This window comes from Myotis daubentonii, chromosome 6, assembly GCF_963259705.1.
Source record: "Myotis daubentonii chromosome 6, mMyoDau2.1, whole genome shotgun sequence".
Lineage (NCBI taxonomy): Eukaryota > Metazoa > Chordata > Mammalia > Chiroptera > Vespertilionidae > Myotis > Myotis daubentonii.
The window spans coordinates 83,363,258-83,382,424 of NC_081845.1; the positions used below are offsets into that span (position 1 = coordinate 83,363,258).

The following is a 19,167-nucleotide window of genomic DNA, read 5'->3' on the forward strand; positions in this document are numbered from 1 at the left end:
AAAACTATGACCAAAATGTTTGTCTCATTTAACTCAGTATCAACAGGCATGTCTGCATGTTACAGCTCCAGTGTGCCAGACAGGGAGCATGAACAACAGACGGAGCAGCCAAAGCCGCTGGTTTTGCTCTCTGTTTTATGGGTTAATTAGATGTTGAAATTTAAGTTGTGACATTATTTTAAGATCTTGTTGCCCATTGCAGGGTGGTCAGAATCAGGTCCAGAAGTTGTATAGGTGTACAAACCCTTTCAGGGGAGCTCAAAATCACTGCTACAATCTGTGGTAATTATAGATGGCATCAAATTGGCAAACTGTGCACGTGCCCACTGCACTCCCGCTGGCCTAAAAATACCGTGGTTACCAACAAACTTGAACAATTAATTCTCTACAGTAAAGGAGCAGAAGAAACTGCCAACCAAGACTTCCCGGAAATGAAATAGGATCTGGAGTTCAGAGCTTTGCCAGTTATTTGGAAACAAAGCTAGAAACAGAGTCGGGAGCCCAGGTGCAACTATCAGAGTAGCTGTTGCCCCCAATCCCTGTGCAAATAGCCTCATCCTGAATCTGGCGGGATTCAGTCCGTTCCTTCTCAGGTGCCTCGCTGTTGCAGATCCCTGAGACCTCATATTGCAAAAACCTGGACAACAAACACTGGGGCTGCGGAATTGGCTGGAGTAAATCCTAGATTTTAAATTAAATGTATGTGCGGTAAAGCAGCTACCAACACCGACTAATAAAAAGAATTAAAGACAACGTAAACGTCCTAACGACATCCTGCGGTGTTCCTCAGAACAAAGCCCCAGGGTATGGCGTCGCCGACCAGCCGACCAATTTGTGGTAAGAAAAAAAACACCAAAAAAAAAAAAGAAAAGAAAAACACTTAAGAGAACGGGTAAGAAAATAAAAGTCGCTTTTAACAAAAATAGTGAGTGTTAGAGCACACAAACCATTGGGGTAGCGCATTATAATCTGCATCACTGACTACAGAAAAGGCTCGCTGGGCAAAGCGGGGGTCCGCTGCCCGCGCCTCCCGCCTCCCGGCTCGGCCAGCGCCGGCTTTCAGCTCCAGGCGGCTCCTGCCCCCTCGCCCTCCAAACCCAGGCAGCACCGCCCACTCCCGCTGATTGACAGGGGCTTCAGCGACTCCCGGGAACCCGTCAACAGGGTATCTCCACCGGAGCCAATGAAAGCCAAGGGGCGGAGCCGGCGGCGGGGACGCGGTGCTGGTCAGGTGCTCCGCGCTGAGGTTGCGTGCGGGTGAGCGGCGGCGGGTTCAAGGGGTCCCCCAGGTCCCCGCCACCGTCCCCGCTATTGCCCCGGGTCTGAGGAAGGGAGCCCCCTGCAGATCCTGCCTCGCGTTCCCCCAAGCCGATGCGGACGGACCGGATCGTTGCGAAGGTAAGAGTCCAGGGAAACGGGGGGCTTGCCTTCTGGTGACCCCGTGAGCTCTCGGTGGGTCCCCAAACGAGCCCCCCGTGCACACACAGCCCACGTCAGAGCATCCGCAGGCCTCGGGGGGCGCGACCCTTCCGCAGGACCGGGCTGGAACCCCAGTGGGGGCGATGGGGCGACGCATCACCCTCTGCTTGATGTCGATTCACCTGCTCCTCCTCCCTGGTCCGTCTCCTTCGCGTTTCCTGGGCCCCTGCCCTCCAGATTCCCAAGGCTGTCTGTGCGGGGAGGGTGGGAGGGAAGAGGAACTGGACAGCGGCCCAGTGAAATTTGGACCCCGAGGCAGGGTTTCCGCCGCCCTGTGCAGCATTTCATGCATGAAAAAAGAAAAACCTGAGATGTCGTTCATCCCACCCCCATCTCTCTGCTCTGTCATGGAGGTGAGACTGTCGGTTTTCAAACATTCCTGTGCTTTAGACAGCACTTAGCCTTTGTTTGTTTTCCTTTGTCCCGAGAAAGCAGTTTTTGCCTGCTTATCGCGGTTACTGAATCAATTTACGTAGAGGAAAATCAGGTGTTTCGCGTAGTTGCTTTTTTTTTTTAGGTTTAAATTATATTTAGTTTGTATTAGCCTTCCTTGTGTTAGGGCGGTGATGGAAAAGGGAGAAAGAGGAAGGAACCACCATCCTCATCTACATATGTTAGTAAATATATTTGCAGTTCCTTATTGGAACTTATTTTTAATGTCCCTTCCAGAATAGGAAACACTATTGCCATTTGAGAAATAGTTTTTAAATTTAATTTTGAATCATTGTCTGGAGAACTATGCTCCAGACAATTTTAGTTTAACCAATGTAGTTCTTTGTGTGGTAAAATCATGTTTAAAAAGCAAACAAAATAGAATTATTGCATCTAAAAAGAAAGCAAGTATGCCAAGAAGTTTTTATGTACCTATAGCTCTAATATAGCAAGGCAAGACAGGCTCATTTTTTGAGGTTTAAACATGTCTTCAGTGATTCAAATTAGGAAGATGTCAAAGCTGAATTCAAGAGATTTCTTGGCCCAAAGTATGGTTAGATCCAGTTTTTGGTGGGCTTACAAATTCCTTCATGCAAGAATGGACAGGAAAAGGGGAGAACAAAAGATCCTTGCTTGATTTGCAATTCCAATGAGAACCAACAAAATTTACATATGTATTGTTTATCTACATTGCCTCTTATTAGCTTTCTTGAATAAAAGCTTTTTAGCTGGTGAGGATGTGGGTGGAGAAAAGGAAACCCTATTACACTGCTAGTGGGAATGCAAACTGGTGCGGCCATTATGGAAAACAGTATGGAGTTTCCTCAGAAAATTAAATATGGAACTGCTGTTTGACCCAGTGATCCCACTTCTAGGAATATGTCCTAAGAAACCCAAAACACCAATCAGAAAGAATGTGTGCTCCCCTATGTTCATAGCAGCACAATTTACAATAGCTAAGATCTGCAAACAGCCCAAATGCCCATCAGTAGATAAGTGGATAAAAAAAGCTGTGGTACATTTATACCATGGAATACTATGTAGCAGTAAAAAAGAAGAATCTCTTACCCTTTGATACATCATGGAGGGACCTGGAGAGTATCATGCTAAGTGAAATAAGTGAGTCAGAGAGAGACAAGTATCACATGATCGCACTCACATGTGGAATCTAAGTAACAAAATAAACTGATGAATGGAGTGGATCCAGAGACATGGAAGCATGGAACAGAGTGCAGAATCTCAGAGGAAAGCGGGGAGGGTGGGCAGATGGGAAGTAATCAAGAACGTGTAGGCATATATGCATGGCCCTTGGACATAGTGGAGTGGTGAGGGCCAGGGGTAGGGGTGGGGGTGGGCTGGAATGGGGAAAAGGAAGTTTTTTAGAAAAACATGCAGTTTAAAAAAACAACAGACCAACAACCTTGGTCCAAAGGGATTTAATCTTATCAGTTATAAGATTAAATGTTAACAAATTTTGACATTAGGAAGGTCAGCATCTGAATAGACACTTCTCTAATAGACATATGAAAAGATGCTCAACATCACTAATCATCAGAGAAATGCAAATTAAAACCACAGTGAGATATCATGTCACACCTGTCAGTATGGCTTCATCAATAAATCAAACAAGTGTTGGCAAGTATGTGGAGAAAAGGGAACCCCTGTGCGCTGTTGGTGGGAATGCAGATTGGTGCATTCACTGTAGACAGCAGTATGGAGTTACCTCAAAAAATGAAAAATGGCTCCACTGGTGTGGCTTAGTGGTTGAGTGTCTACCTGTGAACCAGGAAGTCATGGTTTGACTCCCGGTCAGGGCACATGCCTGGGTTTGAGATTCCTGGGGCAGGGGGACGGTGGTGGGGGCGGGCAGGAGGCAGCTAATCAATGATTCTCTCTCATCACTGATGTTTCTCTCTCTCTCTTTCCCTCTCCCTTTCTCTCTTAAATCAATAAAAGTATATTGTTTAAAAAATGAAAAATAGAACTGCCTTATGACCCAGCAATTCTCCTTTTGGAACTTTATTCGAAGAAGCCTGAAACACTAATTTGAAAGAATATATGCACTCCTATGTTCATTACAGTGTTATATACAATAACCAATATTTGGAAGCAGCCCAAGTTTCCATCAGTAGATGAGTGGATAAAACAGCTGTGGTACATTTATGCAATTGCATACTACTCTGCAGTAAAAAGGAAGAAAATTTTATCCTTTGTGACAGCATGGATAGACCTGGAGAACATTATGCTAAGTGAAATAAGTTAGTCAGATAAAGACAAATACCATATAATTTCACTCATGTGGAATTTAATGAACAAACTGGACTAACAAGCAAAATAAAGACAGGTCATAGAGAGCATGCAGGTAGCTCTGGTATGTGTGTGTGAGGGGGTGGGGGTGTAAGTAGGAAGGGATTCAGGATGTGGTGGTGGAGGGGTTGAGCAAAAAAAAAAAAAAAAAAAAAGAACTCATGCACAGTGTGGTGATTGTGAGGAGGAGAGGGGCAGGTGGAGTGGAAGAAGGTATAGGGATAAATGGTGATTGGGGAAAAAATAAAATAAAGAGGAAAAAATAAAACAAATATGGAAATATCTCCTAAAAATATGTTTCTGTTTATATTTAGTTTAGAATCCAATTGTTTAAATAAGGCTATGATTTGATTAATAAATGAAGATGGATTACATTTCACAAATATATTGAATATCACAAATTTTGTCTCTTCAAGTTAATGTATTTTCTTCTCTCTCTAGTAACATCTCTAATTATGATGAACCAAACATAAGTCTTTGTAAAATTTTCTATATACTTATTGATGTTAGGGGGGAAGAGAGAAAGAGAAAGAAACATTGATTTATTGTTCTACTTATTTATGCATTCATTAGTTGATTCTTGTATGTACCCTGACCAGGGATCAAACTTGAAACCCTGGCATATTGAGATGACATGCTAACCAATTGAGCTACCCTGCCAGGGCAGGCTTTGCCTTGGAGAAAAAAAAAATTATATATATATGTGTGTGTGTATATATGTATATACACACACAAATATATACACATACATACATATATATATTCTATTATGTATATATATTCTAAAGCATTATTATTGGGTTTGCCAACAGTACTTTCTTGTTGCTAGGTTAAAATAGTAGGTGTAATAATGATAAATATATTTATAGGTATTTATATGACTGTCAGAAGTTTGAGTCAACCTGAAAATGTTTCTGAAAAGTTGTTTGTAAACTATATCATATTTTTAAGGGATGTTTGGGAACCTTTTTAAATAATTCCTTTGAGGAATGTTGTAATTCTTGATAAATTCTTGGAAAGTAAAACAGTTTCTAATGCAACTAAACTTCTTAGCTTTATTACTTGAAGATGGAGTTCTGTAATGTAGTCCTTGCAGGCTGTGATTTATAACTGGGATTACTCAGCACCATCACTCTCAGTTTTGAGTAAAGGATACAAAACTAAATTAGCTTCTATATGTTTTTTTCCTTATACAGATTATCTTATGCTGAACTGACCAAGCACTTTGAAAATGACTTCAAAACTCCTCTGCGCAGCCTTCATACTTGCTGCATTAACACTTTCAATTACATTTTCTCTCCAACCAGATCAGCAAAAGGTTCTACTAGTTTCATTTGATGGATTCCGTTGGGATTACTTATATAGAGTTCCAACGCCTCATTTTCATTATGTTATGAAATACGGTGTTCATGTGAAGCAAGTTACTAATATTTTTATTACGAAGACCTACCCTAACCATTATACCTTGGTAACTGGCCTCTTTGCAGAGAATCATGGGATTGTTGCAAATGACATGTTTGATCCTATTCTGAACAAATCTTTCTCCTTGGATAACATGAATATTTATGATTCTGAGTTTTGGGAAGAAGCAACACCAATATGGATCACAAATCAGAAGGCTGGACATACCAGTGGTGCAGCCATGTGGCCCGGCACGGATGTGAAAATCCATGAGAGCTTTCCTACTCACTACATGCTTTACAATGAGTCCGTTTCATTTGAAGAGAGAGTGGCCAAAATTATTGAATGGTTTACATCAAAAGAGCCCATCAATCTTGGTCTTCTCTATTGGGAAGACCCCGATGACATGGGCCACCATTTGGGACCTGACAGTCCACTCATGGGGCCTGTCATTTCAGATATTGACAACAAGTTAGGATATCTTATACAAATGCTGAAAAAGGCAAACTTGTGGAACACTCTGAACCTAATTATCACAAGTGATCACGGAATGACCCAGTGTTCTGAGGAGAGGGTGATAGAACTCGACCAGTATTTGGATAAAGAGCACTACCTGCTGATTGACCAATCTCCAGTAGCAGCCATCCTGCCCAAAGAAGGTGAGTCTGACTGTTGGTCTGAGACCCAGTCTGCATAAACCCAGGGCCATTGAGTGGGGAATTTTTGCTTCTGTGCCTTTAAAGTATGCTTGCCTGTGTCATGGTCATATTCTGGAATTCACTCCTTAGATTCCAAAAACAACAACAACACATCTTTTTTGTTGTTGTTGTTGTTGCTGAACCGAACTTGCCACACAACGCACAATTTATTTGCCCCCAAATAAGGATCCCACGGGGAATAATTTCCAAAGCCATGGCTCCCCAAACTGGGGAGCCTCTGTGTTTATCCTGTCACTTCAGTGCATATTCATGATGGAAATTTTTGTCATAGTCTGTAAGGGTTGGTGTAGGGTAGGTGTGGGCGCAGTAGTAGGTCATGCCTCTTCATGCACCCCATGTTCAGAAAATGGTATCCAGGGCCCTCTCAGAAGTGGGAATTTCACTGTTATAATGAGCTCTTGGTTGCCTTAAGTTCATAATAGATGCCTTAACCTGTTTGAGCTGGTTCTTTTCTGGTGTCCTTCAGTGGTGTCTGCAGGTGTCTACTTCCTGGAAAATATGCTAACAGAATCTTTTAAATTTTTATTGGATTTATTGGGGTGACATTGGTTAATAAAATTATATAGGTTTCCAGTGTACAGTTCTATAATACATCATATGTGTATTGCGTGGTCACCACCCAAGTTAAGTCTTCTTCCATCACCATTTATCTCCCCTTTACCCTCTTCTATTGCCCCCCTCACCCTTCTTCCCTCTGGTAATCACCATACGGTTTTCTGTATTTATGAAATGACCCTTCTCACCCAGCCCCCCACCCACACTCCCCTCCGACAGCTGTAGGTTGCTAACAGAATATTTTATCTCCTAAACCAACTTGCTGGTTTTCCTTTGGAGTCTAATTTTTCACTTTTTCCTAGAATATTGCAATTGATGCTGTCTTTAACCATTTTGGAATCATTTAATACGATGAAAGTTTTAGCCCCCTTCTCAAAGAAGTTGCAATGGGAAGATAGAAAAGGACTGATTTCATAGAAGCCATAAAAGCCCCTCTCTCTATAGATATAGATATAGATATAGATAAAGATATATAGATATATAGATATATCCTTAGGACCCGCTTAATAGGGAAGCCGTGGTATGTAGGAAGGAGAAAGCTTTGGTAAACCTGAGATTTCATTTTCTTAACTATAAGTAAGGGAAGCAATAACAAGACCATGAATTTTTAGAAATCTCTCCTCCAAGCTTCATATCAGCCCTGTCACCAAGTATTACTTCCCCAGATCACAATGTAAGACAGAGCAAGACTTGGACCAACTTGTCTGGCTTCTTCATTATCAGCTTTTAGGGTAGTCTAGGTCTCAAATGAGAGAGCAGATTTGGAAAAGCTGTATACCTCCCAAAAGAGAGTTCTGTCCCTCACAGGGGAATTCAGAGGATCATAGAAAATGGTGAATGTTAAAATAGGCATATGTGCCTGCACACAAACTTTTCAACAAATTCATTATGGAATAGCAAGTTTGTTGTTGTTTTAGAAAATCACATCAATCCTTCAGTTTTCCTTATAAAATCGGTATGGTGTTGCCTTGTTGGTGTGGGAGGAAGAGAGGAACCCCTACGAAATGGATTTGAATAACAAGCAAAGGAGTGCAGACAGTGCCCAAGTTTACTGCATACGAAGTACTTTTGCAAGACCTCCAGGGTTTTGAAGAACTTTTCTACTTTGCAGTCTGCTTCCCACCTCCACCTTGTCCTGTCCCAGTCCTCACCCTCCATTCCCCATATTTTCTTATCTAGAGAATCTCTACCTCTGCACTCATAACTAGCAGAATGAACCCTTTGTTTCAGTTTGGGTGTTGCTGTATTACATGCATTGTGTGTATGTTTAAGTTATTAAGAAATCTCAAATTAGAGATTTCAGGTTCTACATAATGATCTCTTAATTGTATAAGGATAATTTACTTAGAACAGAAGATTGTTTATTAGTCCCTGCTTTCCCCTCCCCCCGTTTCCTACTCAAGGTTCCTCAAAAGGGATGGGAATTCTAAAGTGTCTGGCTAGCTTGCTGGCTTGTAACCTCAGTAGGATGTCTGCATTGAATGACCTCTGTTGCCATGATAGTTTCTTTGATTGTAGCAGTGAGTGTTTTGTTCTGAGTGTCTCTCCTTCTCCCTTCTCTTAAAGGTAGATTTGATGAAGTCTATGAAGCACTAGCTCATGCTCATCCTAATATGACTGTTTACAAAAAAGAAGAGATTCCGGAAAGATGGCATTACAAATACAACACCCGGGTCCAACCAATTATAGCAGTGGCTGACGAAGGGTGGTACATTTTACAGAATAAGTCAGAAGGCCTTATGTGTGAGTATGTTACAAGTATTTCTTCCCATTCTGCATCGCTGTGTGCTAAAGTGGATGTGATGGATAATACATCACTTTATTTACTGGTCGAATAACTAGCTGGTGTTATCCTATATAAGAAAAGAGAAACATGTAAATTGACCATACCTCCATGATGCCCACCAGGCAATCAGGAGTGAGTATGCAAATTAACCTGACAAAGATGGTGGGTTAATTTACAGGTGCCAGGCGGAGAGCAGAGTAGGAGAACCAGCGGCTTAGGGGGACGTGGCTTCCTTGGTGACCAAGGGAGCCATGCCCCCCAAGCCACCTGGCGGAGAGCAGAGAGGGAGAGCTGGCGGCTTGGAGGACTTGGCAGAGTGGGAGGCCGTGGGACAGAGACAGAGTAAGAAGGGAAAACCAAGAGCACAGGGAGCACCAGGAATGCTGAGAATCGTAGTTCTGGTGACAGATGGATCTCCTAGACACTAGAGCAAAGTGAGCCTGGAGCAAGTTACTGTTGTGATGGGGGATGGAGGGAAAGCAAAGGTGAGAGATATAAGTAAAATCAGAGTGTCTAGGAAAAACTAAAGGGAAGATATCCTAAAACTTCCAGGAAATCTCCACCAATGAAGCAAAGAAAAAAAAAAGCCTCTATTATTCTGTGAGCAACAAACCAAACTGGGTTGGGGTCTCAGACAATTTGTTCATATGATTGCAAAGACAAACAGAAACTCCTGGATTGGAGAGGGCTCCCCTGAGGGCTCCCAGATTGGAGAGGGTGCAGATTGGGCTGAGGGACCCACCCCCCCATGCACAAATCTTCGTGCACTGGGCCCCTAGTATATTAATAGCAAAGTAAAGAGACCAACTTTGGGGCTTTAAAAAGAAGTAACCTCCTAAAAATGAAACATTTACTTCTCTTGAAGCCAGACCAAAAATATGCACAGTGACCTATACTGCTAATTAAAAACATGATGTTCTTGGGAAAAACATAACAAATTTATAAATTGAATTATTTTCTCTGTTTTATATACTGATTTGATTAGAATTTTTTAATTGATTTTAGAGAGAGAGAGAGAGGAAGGAGAAGAAAGAGAGAGAGAGAGAGAGAGAGAGAGAGAGAGAGAGAGAGAGAGAGGAATTTGTTGTTCCACTTATTTATGCATTCATTGGTTGATTCTTGTATGTGTCCTGACCAGGGATTATACATGCAGCCTTGGCATGTTGGGGTTATGCTCTAACCATCTGAGCCACCGGGCCAAGGAAGGCCTGATTTCATTAGAATTTAAACTCTATTTTTTAGTTTTTAATTTTCTCTTCTTATATTGCTTTAACAAGGTATCCAAATGGAAAAGTCATCCGCAGAATTTTACTCATCTCCATTGTGTCTGTCATTTGCAATTTGCTCTCAAGCTCCCTGCTCTTTTCTTGCTTTGCTTTGTATCACCAGTCACTGACCCTTATAGACTAAATTCCCCTGTTCCTTTGTGAACTGGTTTCTGGTTAGGTTTGACCATTAGAACACCCTGACAGGAGTTTGGAAGCCAGGGTATTTTTTTCCCTACTTTCTGCCTCAGGCTGTGTCTCTAACAATGGGTTCATTTCCTCTGTGATCCCAGCTCCCAACTATCTCTATGACCTTAACTCTAAGTAGCCCTGGCTTTTGGACTCCAGTAAAATCAACTGCCTCTTCCTCTGTCCCTCCAGTCCTGGGCCCTGTAGGAGGTTCCACTGTCTTAACACTGGATAACCTCACCATCTCATGTTTGCTTCTTAGCTCTTCAACACTTTTATAACTAGTCCCCATATTAAACCCTCTCTGTTGGTATGGGATTCCTGGTGGATCTCTATATGAACACGCACTACTGATCAATTATTTGTTTCTACTCCGTTACTTGAATGTTGAAGGATCCACATTGTGTCAAACTATCTAGAAGTGCTGTTTGGGTTATTGGTCCTTGATATATATATATAACAGATGTACAAAAATGTCCCTTTAGGTAGAATTAGATCCTTGTCATCTTTATTGATGAAAAGAAAAGCAGTTGCCTGTCAATGGCACTTGTATACATAATTCATAGTGACAGATTCTATGCCATTGTGTAATTTGTACATATACATGGTTCCTGGTTCTTAAAACTGGTTTTACATATAGATAATGATCTGTATACCAATATTTAATGACATGAAAGGAACCATTTTAAGAAGGCCTTGAAAAATAATTTATTTGGCCTTTATATGTTCAGATATTCTGTAGTGTGCAGTTAGCGCTTATGTTAGAAGGGTTGCTCAAAACTTTGCAGTTTACATGAATTTAAGGGACTCTCTGGAAATTTGGTTTGGTGAACTACAATTACACAATAGATTTTTGACAGGAAACCTTAATAATGCTCCTATTTATATTAAATTATGTCCATTTATTCAACAAAATAATTAACTATTGACCACTACAGTTCATCTCAGCTTTAGTTCCACAAGAGATTAAGCCCTTATGTTCAAAAGCAGAGGTTCTCAAAGTGTGTTCCATGGACCAGCAGCATCCAAATTACCTGAGAATTTGTTAGAAATGCAGATTCTTGGGCCCAACCCAGAACTACTGACTTAGAAACTATAAGGGCATAGCCCAGCAATCTGTGTTTTTACTCTCCCCCTCTGGGAGTCTCAGTTTACATTGAAGTTGGAGAATCAAAGCCCTTAGGCATCCATTATTAAATACTAGAGCCCTGGTGCATGAAATTGTGCACCAGTGGGGTCCCTCAGCCTGGCCTGTGGGATCGGGCCAAAACTGGCTCTCTGACATCCCCTGAGGGGTTTCAGATTGTGAGAGGATGCAGGCCAGGCCAAGGGACCCCACTGGTGCATGATTGGGGCTGGGGAGGGACTCGGGAGGTTGGGCAGCCAGGGAGGGACCACGCGAGGGCTCCAGGGCGTGTCCGGCCCATCCCACTCAGTACCGATTGGCTGGACCCCAGTAGCAAGCTAACCTACCAATCAGAGCATCTGCCCCCTGATGGTCAGTGCACTTCATAGCGACTGGTCGATCAGTCGACTGTCTGCCCCCTGGTCATAGCAAGCAGTTGAGTGGCCTTAGCATATCATTAGCATATTATGCTTTGATTGGTTGGATGACCAGACACTTAGCATATTAGGCTTTTATTTTATAGGATTACCTACTGGACCAAGCATTTATGGTAGGGGCTGCCACTACAAAACAAAGTCCCTATTCATGGAAAAGATTTTGTAAGTCATAATGATTTCATTTCAAATCCAGTTTTCTAATAAAAAGTGGGATATGAGAGAATTGCCTTTGTCTTCATGACTGAGAGACTAGATCCCAACTTCTTATAGAAATGAACAGAACAATCATCCAATTACAAATTCTATAATGGCATACTTCCCAATGTTGATGTTATAAATTCAGTAGAATAGCATAGTTTACCCTGTCCAATAATTACAGATGATTACATAAAGCCAGTATTATTTTTACTTGAGTGAATGCAAAAGAACCATGGCATTTAGAAAGATTTCTTTTGGTAGATTTGGAATTGCTCTGAGGAGACTACTAAAGATCAATCAGTTTGTGACTTTCAGAAAAATTGATTTAATATTTTTTTTAATGTTGTATCCCTGTTGCAAATTTCATTGTAGCAATACTAGGGGTCCAGTGCACGAATTCCTGCACCTTGAAAGGAACTGTGGGCCACGAGGCTGCAGAGGGCACAGCGGCAGGTCTTGGCCCATCCTCTGCGCCACCGCCCGGCCCCTCCTGCCATGGCCCCCAGTCCCCTGTCTGCCAGCAGCCCCGCTCCCGCCGCTGCTCCCACATGCTGATGGCATGGAGCAATTGGGGCTGGCGCCAGCAGCAGGTGGAAACAGGGCTGAGCTGTCAGCGGGTGCGAGCAGTGGCTGCTGCCCTGATCACCCCTAAGGAGCAGGGGGAGGTGGAGAAGCCCTCAGGGGTGATTGGGGCCAGCAGCCACCACTCGCACCTGCTGATAGCGCCGAGTGATTGGGACCAGCGCCAGGTGCCGGCAGTGGGTGCGAGCGGCAGCTCTGGCGCCAGCAGCAGGTGCAAGCGGGGCCAACACTGGCAGGAGGTGCGAGCACCGAGTGGGACCGCAGCGTGCGGGAGCAAAGAATTTTCAGTAACCACCAGAGGCTCACCCCGATGACAGCGACCGGCATCCTGCCTTCGTCTGGCACCCCCACTCACATGCTCCACCATCCTGCCGTGGCCGATGTCCACCATGTTCTGCACACGCCTCCTGGTGGTCAGCGCATGTCATAGCCACCAGTTGTTCAGTTGTTCCTCCGTTTGGTCTATTTGCATATTAGGGTTTTATATATATACTAGAGGCCTGGTGCACAAAAATTTGTGCACTCAGTGGGGGGGGGGGGTCCCTCAGCCCGGCCTGTGCCCTCTCGCAGTCTGGGACCCCTCGGGAGATAACGCCCTGCTGCCTTAGGCCTGCTCCCGGGTGGCAGAGGGCAGGCCCAATCCCTAGGTGCAGCCCCTGATCGGGCGCAGAGCAGGGCTGATTGGGGAGTTGGGGTGCCGCCCCCTGTCATGCACAGAGCAGGGCGGATTGGGAGGTTGCGATGCCACCCTCAGTCACGCTCAGGGTAGGGCCAATTGGGGGGTTGGGGCACCGCCCCCTGTCACACTTAAGGCAGAGTCGATGGGGAGGTTGCGGCGCCACCCCCTGTCATGCACAGAGCAGGGCCTATCCGGGGGTTGGGGCGCTGCCCCCTGTCATGCACAGAGCAGGGCCCATCAGGGGGTTGAGGAGCTCCCCCCTGTCACTCACAGAGTAGGGCCGATAGGGGAGTTGGGGCACCGCCCCCTGTCACACACAGAGCAGGGCGGATCAGGGGGTTGGGGCGCCGCCCTCTATCACCCACAGAGCAGGGCTGATCAGGGGGTTGGGGCGCTGCCACTGTCACACTCAGGGTAGGGCCGATGGGGAGGTTATGGCTCTACCCCATCACACACAGAGCAGGGCCCGTGGGGGGAGGGGGGCGGGGGGTTGGGGCGGCGCCCTCTATCACCCACAGAGCAGGGCCGACCAGGGGGTTGGGGCACCGCAGCCTGTCACACACAGAGCCGCAGGGCGATCAGGGGGTTGGGGAGCTCCCCTCTATCAGGCACAGAGCAGGGCTGATCAGGAGGTTGGGGCGCCTTCCCCTGTCATGAACAGAGCAGGGTGGATAGGGAGGTTGTGGCCCCGCCCCCTGTCACACACACAGCCGCAGGGCGATCAGGGCGTTTGGGCGCTGCCCCCTGTCACGCTGATCCCAGTGCCAGGAGGTCTCTCGGCTCTGCTGATCCCGGTGCTGGGAGGCATATTACCCTTTTACTATATAGGATAGAGGCCTGGTGCATGGGTGGGGGCTGGCTGGTTTGCCCTGAAGGGTGTCCTGGATCAGGGTGGGGGTCCCCACTGGGGTGCCTGGCCAGCCTGGGGGAGGGGATGATGGCTGTTTGCAGCAGGTCACACACCCTTCAGGGTGGGGGTCCCCACTGGGGTGCCTGGCCAGTCTGGGTGAGGGGCTGAAGGCTGAAGCTCCCAACTGTTCCTTTTTTTCTTTTTTCTTTTTATTCTGGGCCAGCTTTAGCTCTGGCTCCAGCTCTGAGGCCTCTGCTGCTGAAAGCAGGTATCTGATTTGTTTGGGTTCTATAATCGAAACAATGTATAATTCCAGCTCTGAGATCCCAGCTTGCTGAAAGCAGGTTTCTGGGGTTTTGTTTAGCTTCTATATTTGTAACTATGTTTCAAACTGCAGGCTCAGAGGCCGGCAAGGCAGGCGGGGAACGTTGGAGTCCTCCGTCACTGAAGCAAGCAAGCCTCATGTTAGTTTCAAGCTGCCTGGCTGCTGGCCTCCGTCTTGGCTGGCAGTTAATTTGCATACTCGCTGATTAGCCCATGGGAAGGAGAGCGGTCGCACGCTAATTACCATGTTTCTCTTTTATTAGATAGGATAGACTAGAGGCCCGGTGCATGAAATTCGTGCACTGGGCTGGGGGTGGTCCCTCAGCCTGGCCTGTGCCCTCTCACAGTTCAGGAGCCCTGCAATCAATCACCCCGAAGAGGTAGGCCCCACCCATCTGGCCAGGGCTGCTCAATGGATTGCCCCTGTAGAGGGAGGCCCCACCCACCCATCGCAGCCCGCCAGTTGGTGGCCTGGGCCTCCTTCTGCAGGGCAATCATGTGGCTATGGCCAGGTCCCTGACCAATCACATTGCATCCGCCTTGGCTGGCCTGGTGCCAGTGGGTGTCAAAGCATGGTCGGCCAGACGGTTGTTCTGCTGTTTGGTTTGGTCGATTTGCATATTATGCTTTTATTATTATCGATAGGTAGTAGAGACTGATTTGCTAGTCATTGTTCTCACCACCTTTAAAATAAAGCTGGGCAGTTTTCTTAGGTTGCCATCTTATCAACAGTAGCTCCTCCTCCTTTGCACCGTGATACCATGCTAATAAGCATAAGTGCCTTTAAAGTGCAGATTTTAACCCTGGCTGTTGTGGCTCAGTGATTAGAGCATCAGCCCACACACCAAAGGGTAATGGGTTCTGTTCTTGATCGAGGGCATGTACTTGGGTTGCAGGTTCAATCCCCAGTCCCAGCTGGGGCACATAAGGGAGGCAACCAATTGATGTGTCTCTCTCACATTGATATTTCTCTCTTTCTTTCTCCCCCATCTCTCCCTTCCACTCTAAAAAAAAAAAAAATCAATGGGAAAAATATCCTTAGGTGAGGATTAATAAAATGCAGCTTTTATTATAGGGAATATAGTCAACAATATTGTAATAACTGTCTATGGTGCCAGGCGGGCGCTGGAATTTTTGGAGTGAACTCTTTGTAACCAGCAGGCATTCACATGGAAATAATTGTTGTACTGTCAAAGTCTGAACAAGTAAATGCAAACTTTATCCAATCTGACTTTTAAAACAGTCTCTTTGTAAATAAAAGTCTAGCCACTATGCTGCACACCTGAAACTGATACAGAAAAGACGTTGAATGCAAACTATAATTGCAAAGTAACATACAAATTGCAATGCCATTCACAAAAATAAAATAAATCATAAATAAACTGCAGCTTTTATTATGCAGGAGTTTTCATCCTTGAGTTTTGTATCCCTTGGTAAGACAGAAGACTCAAGTTTTTGCTTTACTTGTATCCATACTTAGGCACACAGTGCTAAGTTGGATCCTGACTAGTCAAGTCCTGACTAGTTTTTCGGTAGTGGATTGTAACTGTAAACTAGAGGTTTTATTTTTGGAGTGTCTTTTGTTTTTTTCTTCATCTCTTGCTTTTCTTGCTTTGTTAGTAATTATGAAGTTATTGTCTTCATGTCTAAGAGCACCTTTATCTTTTACTTTTGCAACAATCGCTAGAACATAGTAGGTACCTAACAAGTAGTTTACTTGCCACCCAAAAATAAATAAATAAAAATCAGTTTCTCTTTCCCTTGACTTGGCTCAGTTTTGCTCTTTACCCTTGGTCATCCTCTGCTGCTCAAGGGCGTGCTGGCCTGAGAAAGCTGCCTTTTTATTTCCTGAACTGAATTGTGATGTGGACAACAGCAAAAATTGTTTGTAAAAGACTGTTTTAAAAGTCAGATTGGATAAAGTTTGCATTTACTTGTTCAGACTTTGACAGTACAGCAATTATTTCCATGTGAATGCCTGCTGGTTGGCTAACATTTTCATGCATTTTATCTTTACAGTAGGCAACCACGGTTATGACAATGCGTTAGCAGAAATGCATCCAGTATTTTTAGCCCACGGTCCTGCCTTCAGAAAGAATTTCACAAAAGAAGCTATGAACGCCACAGATCTGTACCCGCTGCTCTGCCACCTCCTCGGAATCCCCGCCCTGCCACACAACGGGTCTCTCGGCAGCGTCCAGGATCTGCTCAGGCCAACAGCTCCGAGGACAGTGACTCACACACAGAGCCCTCCACCCCACCAGGGTAGTGGCAAGCCAGGAGAACACGAGCAAGAGTCGAACGCTTATTTCATAGGGGTCTCTCTCGGTAGCATTATAGTTATTGTATTTTTTATCACTTTCTTTAAACATTTAATTCGCAGTCAAATACCTGCCTTACCAGATATGCAGGCTGAAATAGCTCAACCATTATTACAAGCCTAATGCTACTTACAAGTGGAGATTGAGCAATTATGTCAGTGTTTAAAGGTTTCATATTGTAGAAAACCACCTGGAGACATTTGCACAGACCCGAAAGCAGTGATATACATATTCAGGCACAGTCTTTCTCACACATGCGCACACAGAGATGGACCAAAATACACATACCTGCAAAGGATTCCAAATGTGGAAGTATGTTTCCATTGTTCTGTCTGGCGTAGGCAGAGAGAAGATCCTGCTCTATTTGGACTTGGCACATACAATGTATATATTTAGCAACTTTGCACTATTTCAAGTACCTTATATGTTGCACTTTAAGTTTCAGTCCTAATGGGTACTTTTATGTGAAATGCACTTTCTTGACAATTGCGTCTTATAACTTGGTTGCAAAAGACAACTTTTTACCCCATGTCACAGAATACTTGTCATTCAAACTGAATGAAGTTTCAGATCATTCCCCAATAATGTGAAAAATGTACTTAAGTTTTAGTTTGCTGGAGAGCAAGAAGAAATTGAAAACTGTTGAAAATTCAATGGGATCACCTTTGTGTATTGAATTTTGGAGAGACTGCATTCCTAACATGAGGATGTATCTGGGCATTCATTGTCCTATTTCTTTCCAAAGGACTTAGGTTTTCATTTTATCCCCCCCCCCCCCCCCAAAAAAAAAAATTCAATTAACTGGCAGATTCATACTAAACATATTATTTCTATCATAAAATCCATTGTTGCTATTTCCTGATTGGTCATTTTACTCTGATGTTTTATAACACTGTGAATATCCATTCCTTTCCCTTTGGTCTGGCACTGGCCCAAGTATTAGAGATGGGCGTCAGCTCAGCAATGTTTTCCCGTGTTCTCTAATTATTTGCTTGTTTGAAAACTAAATCATTAATTACATTATAATCAAATTAGATAAAACAATGTTTGTTTTATTCCTGGTAACCCATAGTAAAAGAGCACAAGCATCTTTTAGATGTGAATATTTGAAGATGCAGAATTAGCCTAAACTCTACTAGGTAAAATGTACAGGCACTAGAAAATATTGTGATTTCATGTATAAATATACACCAACTGGCTAAATAGGAAAAATGGGAAATGTATTTCAGAAAGAAAGGATAAGTTAGGTGTAGAGAACAAAAGTGGCAGAGTTAAAAATACAATTGAATTTAAGTGCTTCCTAAATTGCGGTGGGAGAATTATTTCTTAATGTCAATAAAAAATGTTAGCACCTAATTCACATTTCATTATAGAACCTCTTAATAGTATAAAATGGAATCACTGGAAATGTACCATAGATTTAAAAGCTGAGAAGTTAAATGGTAGGTAACAAACTCAAGAAGTCTAAACTCCAGATTAGAGATCTTAGAAATGAGACGGGTCACGCTGGCTTGCTTTGTAGCTATGAACTTGCCTGCATTACCGAGATGCCAATATTAACAACTGAAAGAAATTTGTCTGTTTAAAAGCATTACTACTCAAGTGCTATCTGTACATTGAATCGGTACCATTAAATTCACTTTAGAAAGTGCTATTAACCTTATTAGTAAGAAGAAAGTAAATTCTGTAACTTTGATGAAATTATTAAAATTCTGATGGAAGATTTGATTATTGTTTCTTTTATTTACAGATACTTATTGTCCTGTAAAGTATCAGCAGGAGTTTACGTGAAGGAAAATAAAATTTTAGTTTGCTGTGAAAAATCTAGTCACTCATCATCCTTTGATAGCTTTTTTGTTTTGGTTTTACCTGCATGTCTTCATGGCCATACTTTATATGCAGTTAACAACAATTAGTAGAAATGAAATTTAGACTAGTTAACTAATTGTGAATAAGATTCTTTAACAGGTCAGAGGGATGAAGTGCCTTCACCCCACCATTCTTGCTCAACATCTTCCGTCAGCTATTTTTTTAAAAATATATTTCTATTGATTTCAGAGAGGAAGGGAGAGGGAGAAATAGAAACAGCAATGATGAGAGAGAATCATTGATTGGATGCCTCCTGCATGCCCCCTACTGGGGATCGAGCCCACAACCCTGGCATGTGCCCTCCACCGGAATCAAACAGTGATCTTCTGGTTCATAGGTTGACGCTCAACCACTGAGCCACAACAATTGGGCACCAACTCTTCTTTTTGTTGTACCATTTGAGATACTTCATCTTCTAAGCCTTAGCCCTTTTACTTAATTTTTTTACACATTGTAAGTTTTTATTCGTCTGAAGTTCATGCTCTGTTTCTTTGTAATATGTATTGCTATTTAACTTTTTGTTGAAGTAAAACTTATTCAAAATGTATAAGTAAATAATAAATGTTGCCAATTATTAGTAAGTGAACAAATTCATGTAACTTCATTATAGAAAAGAAATAGAAGATGGTAAATGACTAGCACTCCAGA

The 19,167-nt window shown here is 43.5% G+C and overlaps 1 protein-coding gene across 1 annotated transcript; it reads left to right on the forward strand.

Moving 5' to 3' along the window:
* The first annotated feature begins 1,194 nt into the window (after nt 1–1,194).
* Nucleotides 1,195–18,378, forward strand: ENPP5 (ectonucleotide pyrophosphatase/phosphodiesterase family member 5). Its single transcript, XM_059701524.1, has 4 exons — nt 1,195–1,398; nt 5,415–6,278; nt 8,460–8,636; nt 16,349–18,378. The coding sequence occupies exons 2-4, from the start codon at nt 5,450–5,452 to the stop codon at nt 16,771–16,773; spliced, it is 1,431 nt and encodes a 476-aa protein (XP_059557507.1). The 5' UTR covers nt 1,195–1,398; nt 5,415–5,449; the 3' UTR covers nt 16,774–18,378.
* Nucleotides 18,379–19,167: the final 789 nt, after the last annotated feature.